General features: G+C 41.0%; 1 protein-coding gene across 2 annotated transcripts; it reads left to right on the forward strand.

Moving 5' to 3' along the window:
* The first annotated feature begins 1,489 nt into the window (after positions 1-1,489).
* Positions 1,490-17,709, forward strand: osr1 (odd-skipped related transcription factor 1). Of its 2 annotated transcripts, XM_061795921.1 has the most exons (3): positions 1,490-1,758; positions 11,635-12,327; positions 16,983-17,709. In XM_061795921.1, exons 2-3 carry the CDS (start codon positions 11,663-11,665, stop codon positions 17,113-17,115), a joined length of 798 nt encoding a protein of 265 aa, XP_061651905.1. In that variant the 5' UTR covers positions 1,490-1,758; positions 11,635-11,662; the 3' UTR covers positions 17,116-17,709. The 2 variants fall into 2 exon arrangements, with proteins under 2 accessions (XP_061651905.1, XP_061651904.1); XM_061795920.1 differs by lacking the exon at positions 1,490-1,758 and having other exon boundaries at positions 11,618-12,327.
* The last annotated feature ends 2,529 nt before the right edge of the window (positions 17,710-20,238 follow it).

Raw genomic sequence — 20,238 nt, forward strand, 5'->3', positions numbered from 1 at the left:
ATGAATGCCTAAAATGGTAAATCATCAATAACATTTTGAAAATAAGACTTTAAGCATGGTTCTTTCAGAATGGGAGACATTAACCCATATTAAACCAAGGCGACTTTTTTTACAAGTGCCCTTGTTGATAAAATTTTTGAAAATGAACAGACAAATAGAAAATAGACAAACAAATAGACACACTGGGACAACAGAACATGACAACTACGGGAAGAAATAAAATTAAATACGGACAACAAATTTGACTCCTAAGGGAGGATTTGGGAGTGTGTTTGGGGATTTGTCTTCTATCCATTTGTGAGGTGGTCACTGATGTTTGAAAAGAGGGCCCGGTTCACTATTTCTAGTGTCATTCATTCCAAATGTTTGACAGGGCACAAGTCAGGGCCCTGTGTTGGCCAGTCAAGTACTAAACACGTTTGTAAGAATAGAAGTGCTCAACATGTCTTGTTTGGCAAACCTTGCCAGTTTATGGTCACGTCTATGGGGGAGAGATTTGTCTCAAAATTATTTACACAAATATATCCGCGATTTGTTTTCCAGATGCACAAATATATCCATCATTTACACACGTGTTTTTCAAATGTACTATATAAATATAATATCTAATATCTAAAATATAGCCGCGATTTACACGTTTTTTCATTTTGTGTGTGCATTCATCATAAATTTGTGCATTTATCATAAATTATTAACATTCAATTCTGCTGGTGAATTGTTGAAGGTGTGTTTATGGCTCAGCGGGCACACACATTTATTTTTGAGCAAAACGTAACACAGTTTTCAAGATATTCGCACAAACACACAAGTTGAAAATATATATAGTATATGGAAAGGCCCCCGATAAACTGACCATAGCTGAACAAGGTGGACAATTGGCAGCCCCGTCATTAGTAAGTAACATAAAAATCCATCGTCTTCCGCGTCTGTCAGCAAGATACAAAACCCAGCTTAATATTACAGTGCTTAAATAATAAGATTGGCTAGCTCTCAATCATCTATTTTATCGTCAATTTTCTAGTGAGGATAAGCGGTAATGGATGGACGTTCTCAACGGAGACAGCAACACTGCCGCCTAGCGGATGGAGGGAAGGGCCTTCCCACACGTGTGAATATTCTCAATGTGTGTGCGTGAATATCTTGACAACTGCGTGACGTTTGTCTCCAAATTAAATGCGCGTGCGCGCCGATCCACAAACGCACCTTTTAACAATTCACAAACACAGTTGAATATTTACAAATGATAAGTCATGATAAATGCACCCACAACATTAAAAAACAAACAAACAAAAAAAACACGGATGTGTTTGTGGATCTGAAAAACGTGTAAATCGCGCATATAATTTGTGTACATAATTTTGAGACAAATCTCTCCTCATACACGTCGAGTCCCTCACGAAAACAGCCCAGCATTGATCTTTGCAATCTTGTGTATCCCGATGTCTGTCTGTCTTATGTTGGATGTGGGTTGGCTGAGTGACGCGCCAGTCGGAGCTTCGCCGCGCAATAAAGAGACGCAGAGCAGTGAGAGCGCACATCAGTGAAGGGGAGACGCGCGCCAGCGAGCAAAACTGCCCCAGCACACACCGCCGTGCCTTGTCACCTCACAGCTAACCGGGAGGACCAAACATGCTGTTGTGTTAACTTATTAAAACTCAAGTTTTCGCCCAAAAATACCCCTCATCTGCAGGCTTCCAGGAGTGGGAGTGGAGTTGGATCTTTCACTCTAAGTTTTTTTGTTTTTGTTTGTGTGTGTGGGTAAGTTCCATCTTTTGTTTCTAAATTGCAACAATGGTAGGAAAAGTGAAGGCAATTTGACTTCCACAAATTGCAGTAATTATCCCATCATGCAGCCGTTTTACAATGCAACTATTTACAACACAATTATTGAAATTCATACAGTGCACAAGATGTGGTAAAGGTCCGCATGGAGATTTATATTAGCATCATACTTATACAAATATAATGTACATATTTGGACTGCTGTTATGTAAGTCTAAGTTGTATACTTTTTAATACACATTTGGTTATTGGGAGGTGGCACGGTGGGCGATTGGTTAGCACATCTGTCTCACAGTTCTGAGGACCGGGGTTCAAATCCGGCCCCGCCTGTGTGGAGTTTGCTTGTTCTCCCTGTGCCTGCGTGGGTTTTCTCCGGCAGTCCGGTTTCATCCCACATCCCCAAAACATGCACGGTAGGTTGATTGAAGACTCTAAATTGCCCGTAGGTGTGAATGTGTGTGCAAATGGCTGTTTGTTTATATGTGCCCTGGGATTGGCTGGCGACCAGTTCCCCGCCTCTCGCCCGAAGATAGCTGGGGTAGGCTCCAGCACACCCGTGAGGATAAAACGGTATGAAAAATAGATGGATGGGTTATTGGCAGTATTGTGCAGATAGATGCGTTGTTCAGAAAACTTACAGCATCATCATAGCCCATGATGGTGGGCTCAAGCACCCCTTAATTACGTCCCGGCATCCCTAAAATTGAATAGCTTATTTGTAATTTTACTGTATGTCCTCTGTAAACATGCTAGTAACGTGTATAACCACATAGTACTTGGTTAAACATAATACAGCATTTTAACAACAAAATACAGTCCCCAGAAATAAGTCGGGTTACAATGTGTTTGTTTTATAAATCCAATCCATTTCTCTTTTGACGTGATTCACTATTTAATTAACATTTATCAGATTTGATGGTTTAGTCAGAAACTTTCCCACTTTAATAAATGTGGGAAAGAAATGGTGTTAAGATGTACAAAACAGTGATACTTATCTTGCCTGGCTGGGAGCTCAGCACCCCTAAACCTTGAGCATTATTATTAATTATTCTGTCTTTTCTAGATACATTTTAGAGTTGCTATTCTAGACAAAATTGACTAAATTAGCTCATTTATGCTCACTGACCTCCCGACAGCACCCCGCTTTGGTGAGCCAAGATTAACAAGTAAAACCGGTGCAATTTGCGCTGTCTGAATTAACATTGCAAGAGAAAGGTGAGCCTAAAGATTACCTTCAAAGTTAACACCTACTGCATGCATGCAGCTCTACCACCTTGCCCACATTCACTAATTGATGATGCTGCCAGTTTAATGAGGCATAATCCAATAAAATCCTTGTGCATTAGTTCAGAGGTCTGAAAGGAAGGTGTGGGGCATCAAAGACTGACTGTTTTTCAGCACCTCTACTAATAAAGTTCTGATGACACTGATGGCTGTCATGAGCGTGATGCTGCTTCACACTATGTTTGCTGGCAGAAGCATTTAGAAATTAGAATACATGTCCCGTAGGTGCGAATGGTTGTTTATTTATCTGTGCCCTGCGATTGACTGGCGACCAGTTCAGGGTGCACCCCGCCTCTCCCCCAAATATAGATGGGATAGGCTCCAGCACGCCCGCGATCCGAGTGAGGAGAAGCGGAATGGAAAATGAATAGATGGATGTATGGATGGATGTAAACTGTGACATCTGGGCTTGTTTAATTGAACACAAAGCTTATATACTTGCAGGAAGTCATGTCTTATTCTGAATGGCATCAGGTTTATTGTACCTTCTGTCATATAATTAGTGGCGTGCAAGGCGTGGAGGCGGGGGGCGGTATGCGGTGGCCCAGAGCCCTTGGGCGGCATCATTTTAATTGTTCTGCCTATCACTATAGGTCGCTGGCATAGATAGGTGAATGAAGATATAGTTGTAATTGATGAATAATAATTCTTGGACAAATTAAGTGAACTTGGTTAATTTCATGCAGCACACCTGCTGATCTCTCACGTCACACTAGTGCCAAGGCACCCTTGGTTGGGAATCACTGAACTAGAAAGTTTGAAGTGCTTTGGCCGGTTTGTTTGGTTTATCTGATGTGTCATCAACATACAGTTTCCAAAAATGTAGATAAAAATTACAAAGTTACGCTATTTCCTGAGGAAATGTTTCACACAACGAACTTTACAGAATTTGTGTAATAACTGCCATGTTGTTGCTTGTAAACCCTAACTTCTCCTGCCTATTTCGATTGAAATTAATACTGCAGAGATCATCTTTGCACTGAAAAAAAGTCCTTTGATTTGACTTAATTCGAACATGTACATCAGTTGCACATGAATAAAACGTGTTAACTAATGCATTATTCTGTTACTATTTTCAAGGAGGGGAAAATTACATCAGTTTACCACATTTGAATCACGTGCAACTGGAAATTAAGTACTTTTTTCAGTGCCATGTCAAGTAATTTGGTTTCTGAACAACTGTATTGTATAATCTCGAAAGATCAGAGGAAAAAAACATTATTTGTGCAGATATTTTTTCAAGAGTGTTACAATGATAAATGTTGTATTTTACCCATATGAAGGCATGTTTTTTTAAATGTCTAAATTTGATATGAAAATTCAATATTATATTACAAATAAAACATATTTCAAAAATCTTCTTTTTTAACATTTATTTTATTTTGTTATAATCAGTATACCGCTTATCCTGTTCAGGGTCGCGGGGTGCTGAAACCAATCAGTACAGTACATACCGTATGGCTGTGTGCGTGCATATATATATATATATATATATATATATATATATATATATATATATATATATATATAGTATATGTGTGTGTGGTGGTGGTGGGGGGTTGAAAGGCATGAGTGTTTTGAAGAAGAAGAGAATCTTCCATGTTCCATGGGGGTTGTGGTCCCAGTCTGATAAGATTTACATGGAGGTGAGAGGCAGCGTCTCAGCCACCACGCGGTCCGTCTGAGGTGCCGAATCTCGCAGTCATGACTAAAACAGAGGATCCACATGGCTCTTTGGATCTGGAGGCCCCTGATATGCAGACATTAAAGGGTTAAAGGTGAGGAGAGCCTCAGCAGCAGAGCACTTATATCCTCTAATGACCTCCTGAGTAAAAGTCAATTACTTCTGCGTCATGATCAGAAAGGAACAGACCACAGGGGGCTGTTTGAGCTTCACTGCTCCTCATTACAACTACTTCATCCACTTTAGTGATGAGTGGCCTGACCACTGGCTGAAGCCTTTGACCTTATTTACTTTTCGTGTACACAACACATATGTTCAATCTTGCATAAAGTTACTAACAATCAATTATGCATGTTTTGATGTTTCATAAAAAGAAGTGATATAAATCTCACTTTAAGCAGCAGCAGCCATCAGATTTTCACTATGCGACTGTGAATTCATTCAAATCTGGTCAAGCAAAATTAGTTTAAGGCGATAGTTCACATACTATTTCACTGCTCTTTATTCTTCTGTAGTATTGTTATTTTGCATACTCCTGTATTAATGCAAAGTAAGTTTAAGTCATTGCTAAGCCAATATGTTATATTTATTCATTTTAAATAGATTTAAACCACTACCGAAGAATTTGTTACTGATAATTAAAGCATTAATATTAAACTAATATATACTTGCTCTCCATTGACTGGTTGATCACCAGGGTTTAGAATTAGCTAATTGTAGTATATGTGTTTATAGTACTACACTACTTGTTGTAGTTTATAAGATGATGTTACATTATGGCCAACTATAATTGTTATATGACTCGATTATTGTTATGGCATTGTATTGAATTAGGCAGTGATTCACACTGTGGTAGGAGTACCGCCAGTGGTATGCAAGCTCCCTCTTGTGGTACGTGAATTCAATGTTCAAAGTAGGCATCAGGCCTGGTACACACATTAGGGTTTTTCAAATTTTAAAGGATTTTATATCTGTGGCAGAGCCACACATAAAGCTAAAAAAAATATGACATTTAACAGTTTTGGTCATAGTCAATTGTGTGTGGCGTGCACCGATAATCTCAACACAGAACACCACACACATAAAGATTCTGTTCCGCCGCCAATCTCGAAATCTCGCATGCTCACACGTGCTCTCACAAAAAGGAAGACAGGCAGACACTCCCATTTTGCTGAGTGCTGCCGAAGACAATGGAGGCGAAAGTGGTGTAGATAAATAAAAGGACTTGCTTTGGATGAATACGACATCGGGTTAGACGTTTGTATTTATTTACGGTCTGTTCCTTGTTCCAGGGCCAGGGTGCTTCTTGATTGGTTACATTTTGTTTCATGTCGTATTTCACAGTCTTGCCTCGGGATAGTCGGCTTTCCCCACACACAAAGATTTTTGGTCCTAAATATTCAGCGTGTTCAATATTTAAGATTGTTGGCCCCGACCTGTTTCAGACCCTAAAATCGGGTCGAATGCACTCTTAACACACCTTAAATCTCAGGATAATCATATAGGATAATCTTGTAAAATATAAGATAATCAGGCGTTCGAAATCCCTGGTCGGGAAGGGGCTAAATCTGGACAAAAACAGCACGATTGTCTTTTTGTGTGTACCGGGCCTAAGCTTCCATTTTTCATTTTTTTAAAACTAGTACAGGACAGTATATTTGTTAAGTAGAGTTCAGCTGCATTTTACTTTTAAGTACAATACTTTTGCATTTAACATTTCCAAACTGTTTGTTTTAAAACTTAATTAGGTAAAATTTTTACATAATTTATATGCATCCATCCATCCATCCATTTTCTGAGCCGCTTCTCCTCACTAGGGTCGCGGGCATGCTGGAGCCTATCCCAGCTATCATCGGGCAGGAGGCGCGGTACACCCTGAACTGGTTGCCAGCCAATCGCAGGGCACACAGAAACAAACAACCATTTGCGCTCACAGTCATGCCTATGGGCAATTTAGAGTCTCCAATTAATGCATGTTTTTGGGATGTGGGAGGAAACCGGAGTGCCCGGAGAAAACCCACGCAGGCACGGGGAGAACATGCAAACTCCACACAGGCAGGGCCGGGGATTGAACCCGGGTCCTCAGAACTGTGAGGCTGACGCTCTAACCAGTCGCCACCGTGCCGCCCTAATTTATATGCAATACATTTTAATTTGATCATTATTTAAGTACAGGTTTGTAATTTTCCGAAATGTATGCACAGTTTCCATGTTCAAACTGTGCATTATGTTATAGTGACTTATAAGAGTATTAAATATAGTTTTTAGGAATAAAGCCTCTGCCTAATTTTTGATGAACAGTTAGGCCTCCTATGCTACACTATTTTAATTTTGGTCATTATGGTCGTACTTAGAGAGCTGAGCATTTTGTTAAGTGGTCTTGTGGTGTAAATATATTCTTATATATTTCATGAATGTGTTAGATGACATATTTTTGTTCAGTAATATGATCACACCACACTCTTTGGTCAAGAGCTGTAGGTAATGTATAGTTGTTCACATAGCTGACGTTTTTGTGAAGGTGACGTGGCGTTGGTGTCATCCTCCTTTCACCTAAATTAGCTGGGTTTAGGGTTCACTTCCCCGGTGACCCTTTCCAGGATCGGTCTATAGAAAGTGGCTGGATGGATGTGTTCATTTACTAAACTATGCAGTAAACATAAGTGGAATGTGTTCCGTAGTAGTTTTCACCAGCACTTTACAACATGTTGAAAAAAATGATTTGTGTAATTCAAATCATTTTTGTTGTTATTTGATGTTTAAGAGTTTCATTTGCATTTTAGATCGCCAGAAAGAAGAAAAGGTGAAAGAAACGTTTAGATATTTTATCTATGAAGAGAGAACATTACCTTCAATTTCTTCAGTGAATGGGGCTGTTCAAATGGAGCAGGGAGCTTCTGTGCTCGCTGTCAATCAAGGCTGACTGGAACAAAGACATATTGTTGTCTTGTTATTCCTGCTTATCAAACCTGATTTAACAGCTCACAGGCTCCTGCTGAATGCTGCCATTCTTTTACACAAACTTCAACAGCTCCAGGCATGTTGCTGGCAACAGGAAACACACATTTTCGCTCTTCTCAATTTCTTTCTGACGCATCCATTTATGTGTCTTCATGCTGCCAATTGTTATTCGCTCCACTTCTTTGACACATTTACCTCACACATACACTGTCATTTGTCATGGTGCTTTGTAGAAGATCCATTTCTTATGCAGTTTTCAAATAACAAATACCTCACAGTAGCAAAGTGATTTACCGGCTTGTAGTGTTTACCATAGTGGTTTCCCAAAACAACAATGCAAATGTGCAAGTCAGGGGCGATTCTAGGGTTAGTGGTTTAGGATTTATTTTAGGGGTGCTTCAGGATCCCCCAAAATGGGATACAAACCGTTATGCCAGTAAGCTGTTCAGTAGCACCTTGGCTTTATAGTTATCACATGTACATGAGGCTGCACGGTGACCGACTGCTTAACACATCTGCCTCACAGTTCGGAGGACCGGTGTTCAAATCCCGGTCCCGCCTGTGTGGAGTTTGCATGTTCTCCCCGTGCCTGCGTGGGTTTTGGCGGGGTACTTCGGTTTCCTCCCACAACTCAAAAACCTGCGTGGTAGGTTGATTAAAGATTCTAAATTGCCCTTCGGTGTGAATGTGAGTGCGAATGGTTGTTTGTTTATATGTGCCCTGCGATTGGCTGGCGACCAGTTCAGGGTGTACCCCGCCTTATGCCCAAAGATAGCTGGGATAGGCTATCCATTTTCTGAGCCGCTTATCCTCACAAGGGTCGCGGGAGTACTGGAGCCTATCCCAGCTATCATTGGGCAGGAGGCGGGGTACACCCTGAACTGGTTGCCAGCCAATCGCATGGCACATATAAACATACAACCATTCGCACTCACATTCACACCTACGGGCAATTTAGAGTGTGCATTTAACCTACCATGCATGTTTCTGGGATGTTGGGAGGAAACCAGAGTGCCCGGAGAAAAAAAAACGCAGGCACAGGGAGAACATGCAAACTCCACACGGGCGGGGCCGGGCATTGAACCCCAGTCCTCAGAACTGTGAGGCAGACGCTCTAACCAGTCGTTCACTGTGCCGCCACAACATAAATAGTGACCTACAATTTAATGCAAATGAGGAAAGGTAATGATACAACTGTGTTAGTATTGAATGGCTAAAGTTAAGAAATTAGCCACATATCCTGGTTTAAGCCAGGAATTTATGCCATATCAATGGAAAACAGCATATTGCTATGTGTAGGGAGAGCGCTTTGAGCCCATTTGGGGAGAGCCGGGAGACATTGATGGAGCAAACCATTTATGAGGCAATGGCGGGTGGGGGTAGGGTATTTTTGTTGTTAAAATATTATATAATGAAGTACTGTTGTTTTTTCGACGTAGTTTTTTTTTTTTAATCTTTCAAATTTTAGGTGTGCTTGGATTTTTTTAGGGTTGCTTCAGCACCCCTCAAAATGGGCTAGAAATACCTATGATCCCAGCACTGTGGAAAGTTGTTTTTCCCAACACACAAATAAATAGTACTATAGGATAGGCTATTAGAGACGACTGCATTGCAAAGGTCCTTTTCAGTTAATACTTTTTACTTTTGATTAAAGGCTTTTCTGCATTGTGGCTCAAACAGCAAAGGCATTTTTCACATGCAGTGTGAAAGACCAGATCATGACTGCTCCTTAAGGGGTGTGTGAATAGCTTTATCAGCACAAAAAGTTGGATGTGTTTTAGCCCCAATTAGGGGTGTGCATTTTGATATCCCACTACCCATTCTAGATTGGGGCGAGTGGGATACCACTGTACCAGTAATTTACAAACCAAACAATGTGAGCCCTTACATCAGAATCAGAATCAGAATCATCTTTATTTGCCAAGTATATCCAAAAAATACACAAGGAATTTGTCTCCAGTAATTGGAGCCGCTCGAGTACGACAACAGACAATTGACAGAGAACACTTTTGAGACATAAAGACATTGAGAAAACAAAAAAAACTGAGCAATAAAGGTTTTCTAGTTATCTGGTAATGCCGGTACATTTTATTTTTTATTTTTTGGACAATTGTGCAAAAAGATGCAGAGTCCTCTAGCACTTAGAGCAGTTCGAATTACTAATATTGCAATAGTCCGGTGCAATGACCATTGTGCAAAGGGCGCCGAGACGTCAAGCGAGTAGTGCGATAATCTGGGACAATGTTGATTGTGCAAATGTTGCAGATACTCCTCAGTCAGTGTGCAAATGGAGCAGATGCTACTTTGGCATGAGTGGCCAGTATTGGTCAACAACAGATAAGCAAATAGTGCAGCGTGGCGAGACTACTACAGTGAGTGCACGAGTAATATATAATAGACCCGACAGAAATGTCACAACAAACTCAAGACACAAAATTGCCAGCATGTTGCAATGGAATTGTAGGTTAGGTGTTTAAGAAGTTGATTGCAAGAGGGAAGAAGCTGTTGGAATGTCTGCTAGTTTTAGTTTGCATTGATCGGTAGCGCCTACCTGAAGGAAGGAGCTGGAAGAGCTGGTGACCGGGATGTGGGGGGTCCGAAAGGATTTTGCACGCTCTTGTCTTAGTTCTGGCAGCGTGCAAGTTCTCAAGGGTGGGTAGGGTGGTACCGACAATCCTTTCAGCAGTTTTGATTGTCCGTTGCAGTCGGAGTTTGTCCTTTTTTGTAGCAGCACCAAACCAGACTGTGATGGAAGAACACAGGACTGATTCGATGACCGCTGTGTAGAACTGCCTCAGCAGCTCCTGTGGCAGGCCGTGGTTTCTCAGTACATCCTCTGCTGGGCCTTTTTGAGGACGGAGTTGATGTTGGTTGCCCACTTCAAGTCCTGAGAGACTGTAATTCCCAGGAACTTGAAGGTCTCGACGGTTGACACAAGGCAGCTGGACAATGTGAGGGGCAGCTGTGGCGAAGGATGCCTCCTGAAGTCCACTATCATCTCTACAGTCTTGAGCGTGTTCAGCTCCAGGTTGTGTCGGCCGCACCACAGCTCCAGCCGCTCCACTTCCTGTCGATATGCAGACTCGTCACCGTCCTTGATGAAGCCGATGAGAGTGGTGTCATCTGCAAACTTCAGGAGTTTGACAGCCGGGTGCGTTGAGGTTCAGTCGTTCGTGTAGAGAGAGAAGAGCAGCGGAGAGAGGACACAACCTTGGGGCACCCCAGTGCTGATGCTGCGTGTGGATGAGGTGGCCTCCCCCAGCCTCACCTGCTGTGCCCATAAGTCACCTTTATGAGATTTGTTTAAATCCTGTTTTGTTTATAACTAAAAGCCATTATTCATTGTCCACATGATGTGCTGGAGTCATAGCAACGTTTGTTTAAGGTGGACACTTCAATTTCAATCTAAATGGGATCGAACTTATAGTATATACTCCCCTAAAATATTGGAACGGTGAGCCTAATTCCTCATAACATTTGGTTTAACATTTCAGTATTTCCAGTTAATCTAGATTGGAACATGTGAGTGACACATGTGTTTTGTTGTCCAGGTGTGACCTATTACATTCATTATTTAAACAATAAATGGCACTGAGTTTCTACACTTAGTTTCAAAGTTGGGCTTTTCCAACTAGACTACATTTGCATTAGTAAATTTTTAGTACATTAGTTACATTAGCATTATGTTGTTCGTAGTTTATGCTTATAAATAGATGTTACCTATAAACAGACAAAATCTGAGAAATTGGTAATTTTGCAGTGGTCTCTTTTTTTTCCAGCACTGTATATCCTGATTTTTGAAAGCTGTGTTGGTTGTAAAGTTTTGACAGCATCTGGAAGGAAAGACTCTCATTGACACATGAAATAGATGGGAATCAAAAAAGAACTTGACCTAATCTGTCAATGTTTTCTGTCTGTTTCAGACATCTCATTGGACTTCTTGCCTCAGCCATGGGCAGCAAGACTCTGCCAGCTCCAGTCCCTCTCCACCCATCACTCCAGCTGGCTAACTACTCACTTCTCCAGAGCTCCACAGGCCTTCAGGTCCCAACCGATCACTTCCACAGCATCTACAGCTTCAGTGCCTTACATGCCATTCAGCTTCACCAATGGACTCCGGGCTTTCTGCCTGTGGCCCTGCCTCGCGGCACTATCTCAAAACTGCCTTTCCAATTCTCGTCTATGGCCTCCTTCCCTATCTTCCCTCACCACCTGCAGCCCAAGCAGGACTCAACAATTCGGATGCAGAGCTCAAAGAACAAGCCTCGCTTTGACTTTGCCAACCTGGCCACAGCAGCCACCCAAGAGGATCATCTAAAGGCAGAAGACCTGAGCGTGTCCGGGGTTTCTGCTGCCGCGTCATCTCACCATTCTGATACAACCGGCCTTGGGTGCCTCCTGGATGTGACCAAGCTCTCCTACCCGGAGCGCAAGTCCAGTCGAGGCCGGTTGCCCTCAAAGACCAAAAAAGAATTTGTCTGCAAATTCTGTGGCCGCCATTTTACAAAATCCTACAATCTGTTAATCCATGAGAGGACGCACACAGATGAAAGGCCATACACATGTGATATCTGCCACAAAGCCTTTAGAAGACAGGACCACCTCCGAGACCACAGGTGAGAACATTGAGATGAAACCTGTTTTGTCAAATACTACATACCAGACCTTTAAATTTGACTACAAGCAATCTGTTCCTGATATGAACCTTGACAGTTAAGCAGCACATTAGAAGAGTCTTCATGCTCCATTCCTCAACAGTTTGTCCCAGCAGGACATGTTTGGGCACAGTATTAAGGAACATGACACCCAGCCTTAAGCATAATATGAATTTTTAGAGTGGCATATGTAGAGATCTTGATTAAAATAGTCAAGGGACGGTGAATATTGCCTGTGTATTTTGATTTGCAAACATTTTATATGGACTGGAAAAACATTTTTGAATGTTAAACTCTGAGCCTGCCATACTCTTGATTTATAGTCTTATTTGATAGCGTTTCACTTCTTGCCATCACTTTTTGTATCAGAAATAATTTGACATGTAACAGCAGGTTGATGGGCTTAGACCAGAATGAAAAGTATTCAGTGGGGAGAGCATGTTTTAAGATATCATAGGTGTGGTGTGTGTGGTTACTTACCACAATAGCACCGATACTAAAATCAAAATACTAGCAATGGTAAGTATATATCCAACCACATTTGTTTACTTATTACTTAACATTGTTGGGTAAGTTCAGAATGTCCAATCAGACTGGATGCATCTTTGAATCAGGATGAAATATTGAAAAATATAGTTTAAATTTCTGAGTAAGCGTATATTAGTAATTGATTGGCCCAGGTCACAGTGGTATGCAGTGCACTGCTCATAAATTGTACTACATGTAGATGCCTTGAAAATGCTTACTCACTCCTGTGTCATTTGCACACAGTTTCCACACAAACAATATCTCCAGTGTAGCTAGAAATTGATACAGTATCGTGTGAATGAGAGTGTGTGTGCATGTGTGTGGGGTGTATTTCTGTGAGTGTGTGTTTATGTGTGTTGTGGCTCAGCCTGATTCTTCTGCTGTCAGAGGCCCAAAATTATGTTCCCATACTTCAAAACTGTATTTTAAACTTAGATTAAAATAAGGAAAATTTTGTATGATGTTAGCAAAAACAATTGACAAAAAAGTATTTATATACACACACACACACACACACACAGTGGGTACGGAAAGTATCCAGACCCCCTTAAAATTTTCACTCTTTGTTATATTGCAGCCATTTGCTAAAATCATTTAAGTTCATTTTTTGTCCTCATTAATGTACTCATCGAGTACCACCTAAAAAAATACTGGGCTTTCCAACAACTAAACAAAGCAAACCAGCAAAGCAAATGTATTTATATAGCACATTTCATACACGAGGTAACTCAATGTGCTTTACTTGATTAAAAGCATTTAAAAACAAAGAAAAAAACCATCTTATAAACATTTAAAACAAAGTAAAAAAAATAAAAGTACAATTAAAAAAGCGTACAGTGCAAGAAATATTTAAGTGAAAATAATCTAATATATATATATCCATCCATCCATTTTCTGAGCCGCATCTCCTCACTAGGGTCGCGGGCGTGTTGGAGCCGATCCCAGCTATCATCGAGCAGGAGGCGGGGTACACCCTGAACTGGTTGCCAGCCAATCGCAGGGCACATACAAACAAACAACCATTTGCACTCACACTTACGGCAATTTAGATTCTCCAATTAATGCATGTTTTTGGGATGAAACCGGAGTGCCTGGAGAAAACCCACGCAAGCACGGGGAGAACATGCGAGGCCGGGGATCGAACCCTGCACCTCAGAACTTTGAGGCTGACGCTCTAACCAGTCATCCACCGTGCCGCCCTTATGTGCCGCACACACACACACACACACACACACACACACACACACACACACACACACACACACACACACACACACACACACACACACACACACACACACACACACACACAGTGGGTATGGAAAGTATTCATGCTTTTTTATATTGCAGCCATTTGCTAAAATCATTTAAGTTAATGTTTTCCACATGTACACACAGCAACCCATATTGACAGAAAAAAATTGAATTGTTTACATTTTTGCAGATTTATTAAAAAAGAAAAACTTAAATATCACACAGCCATAAGTATCCCGACCCTTTCCTCAGTATTTAGTAGAAGCACCCTTTTGAACTAATACAGCCCATGAGTCTTTTTGGAAATGATGCAACAAGTTTATCACACCTGGATTTGGGGATCCTCTGCCATTACTCCTTGCAGATCATCTCCAATTCTGTCAGGTTGGATGGTGAACGTTGATGGACAGCCATTTTCAGGTCTCTCCAGAGATGCTGAATTGGGTTTAACTCAGGGCTCTGGCTGGGCCATTTAAGAACAGTCACGGAGTTGTTCTGAAGCCACTCCTTTTTTTATTTTAGCTGTGTGCTTAGGGTCATTGTCTTGTTGGAAGGTGAACCTTCGGCCCGGTCTGAGCTCCTGAGCACTCTGGAGAAGGTTTTCGTCCAGGATGTCTCTGTACTTGGCCGCATTTATCTTTCCTTTGATTGGAACCAGTCGTCCTGTACCTGCAGCTGAAAAACAACCCAATACTGCCAGCACCATGCTTCACTTTGGGACTGTATTTGACAGGTGATGAGCTGTGCCTGGTTTTCTCCACACATACCGCTTAGAATTAAGGCCAAAAGTTCTATCTTGGTCTCATCAGACCTGAGATGGTTGACTTTCTAGCACTTTCTCCCATCTCCCGACTGCATCTCTGGAGCTCAGCCACTTTGGCTTCTTCTTTATCTCTTTCACCGAGGCTCTTCTCCCCCGATTGCTCAGTTTGGCCGGACCGCCAGCTCGATGAAGGGTTCTGGTCCTCCAAAACGTCTTCCAATTAAGATTATGGAGGCCACTGTGCTTTTTAAGAACATTAAGTGCAGCAGAATCTTTTTTGTAACCTTGGCCAGATCTGTGCCTTCACAGAATTCTGTCTCTGAGCTCTTCAGGCAGTTCCTTTGACCTCATGATTCTCATTTGCTCTGACATGCACTGTGAGCTGTAAGGTCTTATGTGTGGCTTTCCTAATCAAGTCCAATCAGTATAATCGCTCTACTAGTACTAGAGTGGCTCCAACTACCGGAGACAAATTCCTTGTGTGTTTTTGGACATACTTGGCAAATAAAGATGATTCTGATTCTGATTCTGATTCTGATCAAACAAAGCTGGACTGCAAGGAAGGTGTAGAACCATCTCAAGGATGATCAGAAGAAATGGACAGCACCCGAGTTAAATATATATGTCTCACAGCAAAGGGTCAGAATACTTTTGGCTGTGTTCTATTTCACTTTTTTTTTTTTTTTTTTTATAAATCTGCACAAATTTCAACAATTCAGTTTTTTTTCTGTCAATATGGACTGCTGTGTGTACATTAATGAGGAAATAAATGAACTTAAATGATTTGAGCTAATGGTTGCAATATAACAAATAGTGAAAAATTTAAGGGGGTCTGAATACTTTCCATACCCACTGTATATATATATATATTTACAGGTGGAATGGGGAACAACTGGTTAGCACATCTGCCTCACAGTTCTGAGGACTCTTCAAATCCCGGCCCCCCCTGTGTGGAGTTTGCATGTTCTCCCTGTGCCTGTGTGGGTTTTCTCCGATACTCCGGTTTCCTCACACATCCCCCCAAAAACATGCATGGTAGGTTAATTGAAGACTCTAAATTGCCCCCAGGTGTGAATCCGAGTACGAATGGTTGTTTGTTTATATGTGCCCTGAGATTGGCTGGCGAACAGTTCAGGGTATACCCCGCCTCTCGCCCAGAGTTAGCTGGGATAGGCTCCAGTATGCCTGCGATCCTAGTGAGGATAAGCGGTATGGGAAATAAATGAATGAATGAATATATATCCATCCATCCATTTTCCAAGCCGCTTATCCTCACTAGGGTCACAGGCGTGCTGGAGCTTATCCCAGCTATCTTCGGGCAGGAGGCGGGGTACACCCTGAACTGGTTGCCAGCCAATCGCAGGGCACACAAAAACAAACAACCATTCACATTCACATTCACATTCACACCTATGGGCAATTTAGAGTCTTCAATCAACCTAGCATGCATGTTTTTGGGATGTGGGAGAAAACCGGAGTGCCCGGAGAAAACCCACCCAGGCATGGGGAGAACATGCAAACTCCACACAGGCGGGGCCGGGTCATTAAACCCCGGTCCTCAGAACTGTGAGGCAGACGCTCTAACCAGTCGTCCACCGCGCCGCCTGAATGAATATATATTTACTTAAAATATTTCCTCGCAGCTGAATGCTTTTCAAAAAATAAAAAATAAACACACAAAAATACACAAATTAAAACCAAAAAATGATGCGTAATAACTGTAGAAATCTATTTCACACAAATACAAACAGAACAGTGGATGGAGATTAGACTCAAAAGATGAAGACTGTCTCAAAAGGTTTGTGGCTCGGGGCCTCCGGCTCACAGCAGGAGACATGATAAGGCTTCCATGTACTGTGTGTAGATTTAGAAGTTTTTCTTGGTGTTTATATGGAAGTCATCTGGCCGAGTTACTTTAAAAAATTCACCAAATGATTGCACATGACCTTGAAGTTAAAAAGGCCTTGAAACATATTAAAAGGTTGATCAAAGTGGGGGTTTGGATTGAAATGACTAATAAAGCTGTTCTTACTTATTGTTCATGCTGCACTGCTTTTTTTCTATTTTACAGATACATTCATTCCAAAGAAAAGCCCTTCAAGTGTCAGGAGTGTGGGAAAGGCTTCTGTCAGTCCAGGACTCTGGCTGTCCACAAAACATTACACATGCAAGTGAAGGAACTGAAGCCAGCCAAGATAAAGTGATTCACTTTACTTCAACGCAAAGGACACAGTAAACCAGGAGATATACTGTTCAGTATGACCAAATACAATAATAATCAATGAACAACCAAAGACTTAAAAACAACAAAGACATAACAATCTCAGTTGGTGGTGGGAGACCCTCCAATGTCATCCACTTCTGTGGAACCGCTGCTCAAGGATGAACATTTTCACCAGCAAATTCTTAAAAGACACAGAAATAAGCCTTTGTGAGGAAAAGCATGAATAGTTATTAGAGTTGTCTTGACAGAGACCCCAGTGGCTATGTGGAATGTGAAAGAGCAATAAAAAAAAAAAGAACCTGTGGCTGCTCATTCCAAATACTGCACTGCAGAAACTTGTAGTCCAAAGACAAGATCCCACAAATATTCTGCAAGTGAGGGGGATAAAAGCCATCCTAGCAAAATACATTTCCTACATTTCAATATACCATTCTAATGTTATTTTTGTACTGATGCATTATATCATAAATGTATTTTTGCACTTTAATCTGATTATTGATTTTTTTTCCGTATATATCACTGGATCTTATTTTCAAAACAAATAATCATTTTTGAATAAAATGTTTTACTGTAACTGGATGAGTGTGATCTTGTCTGACATACTGTATGTCATTGATAAACTGTTTTTAAAAATCACAAGAGCAGAGCATAATACAATCATTACCAGCCCTGAACAAGGCATTGTGATGTTTTCACAATCTAGATTTGTATGTGTTACCACCCTTTCAGGAGCAGATTTAGAGAGATTTACACTGAAATAACAGTTGTATGTGAACAATTGTGGTCATTTAATTAGGTAAAACAGTTGAACATCAGTTAACAAAATGAATTACAGAACATACAAACAAAAATACAATGAGATCCCAAGTTCTAAAAAAAAGAGTTTACACTAAGTCTTCCTTTGAGTCAATTAATACACAAATACAATTTTATGAGAAAACAAATATAAACATGCATTCCAACCAAACTCAAACCAGTGGGGTATAAATGCTCACAGATCAACATGTGCCTCTAACTAGTGGGAACAAGGGCACAGAATGATAATATACCATCTAACGAGTAGTTCAATATTCATACGAATCCCATCTTTCAGCGCAAGCAACACAAACTATTCAAATACTCCCCTCAGCTGCAGTTGAACAACAAAGACGACGGTACATACAAACGAGAGGTGCAGACACTGACTGCTCACATTAAATAACAGCCAGTCAGCATTAGAGGCAAAAACAGTTTTTCTGAAACTCAATGGTGACTAACAAGTGCGGCTGGGGGCGGTTTCCCTGTATCCAATCCTTCATCAAGCCTCCTTCTTTGTCACCGATTGGTGGGTCGAATCGGGGATGAAGGCCACCAATAAGGTAGGAGAATTCTGAGCATTCTATCTGAGTACCAGCAAACACAGATTAACATACCCACACAAACACTTTGGCAATATAGATTGACAGCTACACAATATTACAGGTCACGGGTATGCTTGTTAAGAGCTTGACTGACATAGAATACGGAAAATGAAACAAATAACACAGTCGAATACTTTTAAGGCATGCTTGGCCTAAAAATAGAGCTATATTACTGCACTAATTGTCTGACATTTCAATATTCTAATACTTATATATATTCAGTATTATATTTAATGAGGGAGCGAAAATATTTGGATTTAAAAATTGCAAAACCACAAATAGCTGGTTCTCTTCAAAATATTTTTGGCGATCATGGAAAAAGATAACACGCTGTGGCGACTCCTAACGGGACAAGCCGAAAGGAAGAGAAGGAGAAGTCATTAACCTGCGTTTATGGCGTGTGCACTGTGTCAAACTGTCACCCTCATAAAACTGTTATTTAGTTCATCTTTAGTTGAAGTTTATGTCTGCAGACTAAACAAAACTACAACCCCAATTCCAAGGAAGTTGGGACATTGTGTTAAACATAAATAAAAACAGAATACAATGATTTGTAAATCTTGTTCAACCTATATTTAATTGAATACACTACAAAGACAATATATTTAAAGTTCAAACTGATAAAATTTATTGTTTTTAGCAAATAATCATTAACTTAGAATTTTATGGCTGCAACATTTTCCAAAAAAGCTGGGGCAGGTGGCAAAAAAGTGAGAAAGTTGAGGAATGCTCATCAAACACCTGTTTGGAACATCCCACAGGTGAACAGGCTAATTGGGAACAGGTGGGTGCCATGATTGGGTATAAAAGGAGCTTCCCTGAATTGCTCAGTCATTCATGAGGAAAAATGGGGAGAGTTTCACCTCTTTGTGAACAAGTGCGTGAGAAAATAGTCGAACAGTTTTAGGACAATGTTCTTCATCAAACAATTGCAAGGAATTAAGGGATTTCATCATCTACGGTCCATAATATCATCAAAAGGTGCAGAGAATCTGGAGAAATCACTGCATGTAAGTGGCAAGGCCGAAACCCAACATTGAATGCCCGTGACCTTCAATCCTCAGGCGGCACTGCATCAAAAACCGACATCAATGTTTAAAGGATATCACCACATGGGCTCAGGAACACTTCAGAAAACCAATGTCAGTAAATACAGTTCGGCGGTACATCCGTAAGTGCAACTTGAAATTGTACTATTCAAAGCAAAAGCCATTTATCAACAACACCCAGAAACGCCGCCGCCTTCTCTGAGCCGGAGCTAATCTAAGATGGACTGATGCAAAGTGGAAAGGTTTTCTGTGGTCTGACGAGTGCACATTTCAAATTGTTTCAAATTGGGCCAGAGGAAAAGAACCATCCGGACTGTTATGGACAAAAAGTTCAAAAGCCAGCATCTGTGATGGTATGGGGCTGTGTTAGTGCCAATGGCATGGGTAACTTACACATCTCTGAAGGCACTATTAATGCTGAAAGGTACATACAGGTTTTGGAGAAACATATGCTGCCATCCAACCAACGTCTTTTTCATGGTTATGGTTTCATGGCTGCTTATTTCAGCTAGACAATGCCAAACTACATTCTGCACCTGTTACAACAGCGTGGCTTCGTAGTAAAAGATTGCGGGTAGTAGACTGGCCTGCCTGCAGTCCAGAACTGTCTCCCATTTAAAATGTGTGGCGCATTATGAAGCGTAAAATACGACA

This window comes from Phyllopteryx taeniolatus, chromosome 13, assembly GCF_024500385.1.
Source record: "Phyllopteryx taeniolatus isolate TA_2022b chromosome 13, UOR_Ptae_1.2, whole genome shotgun sequence".
Lineage (NCBI taxonomy): Eukaryota > Metazoa > Chordata > Actinopteri > Syngnathiformes > Syngnathidae > Phyllopteryx > Phyllopteryx taeniolatus.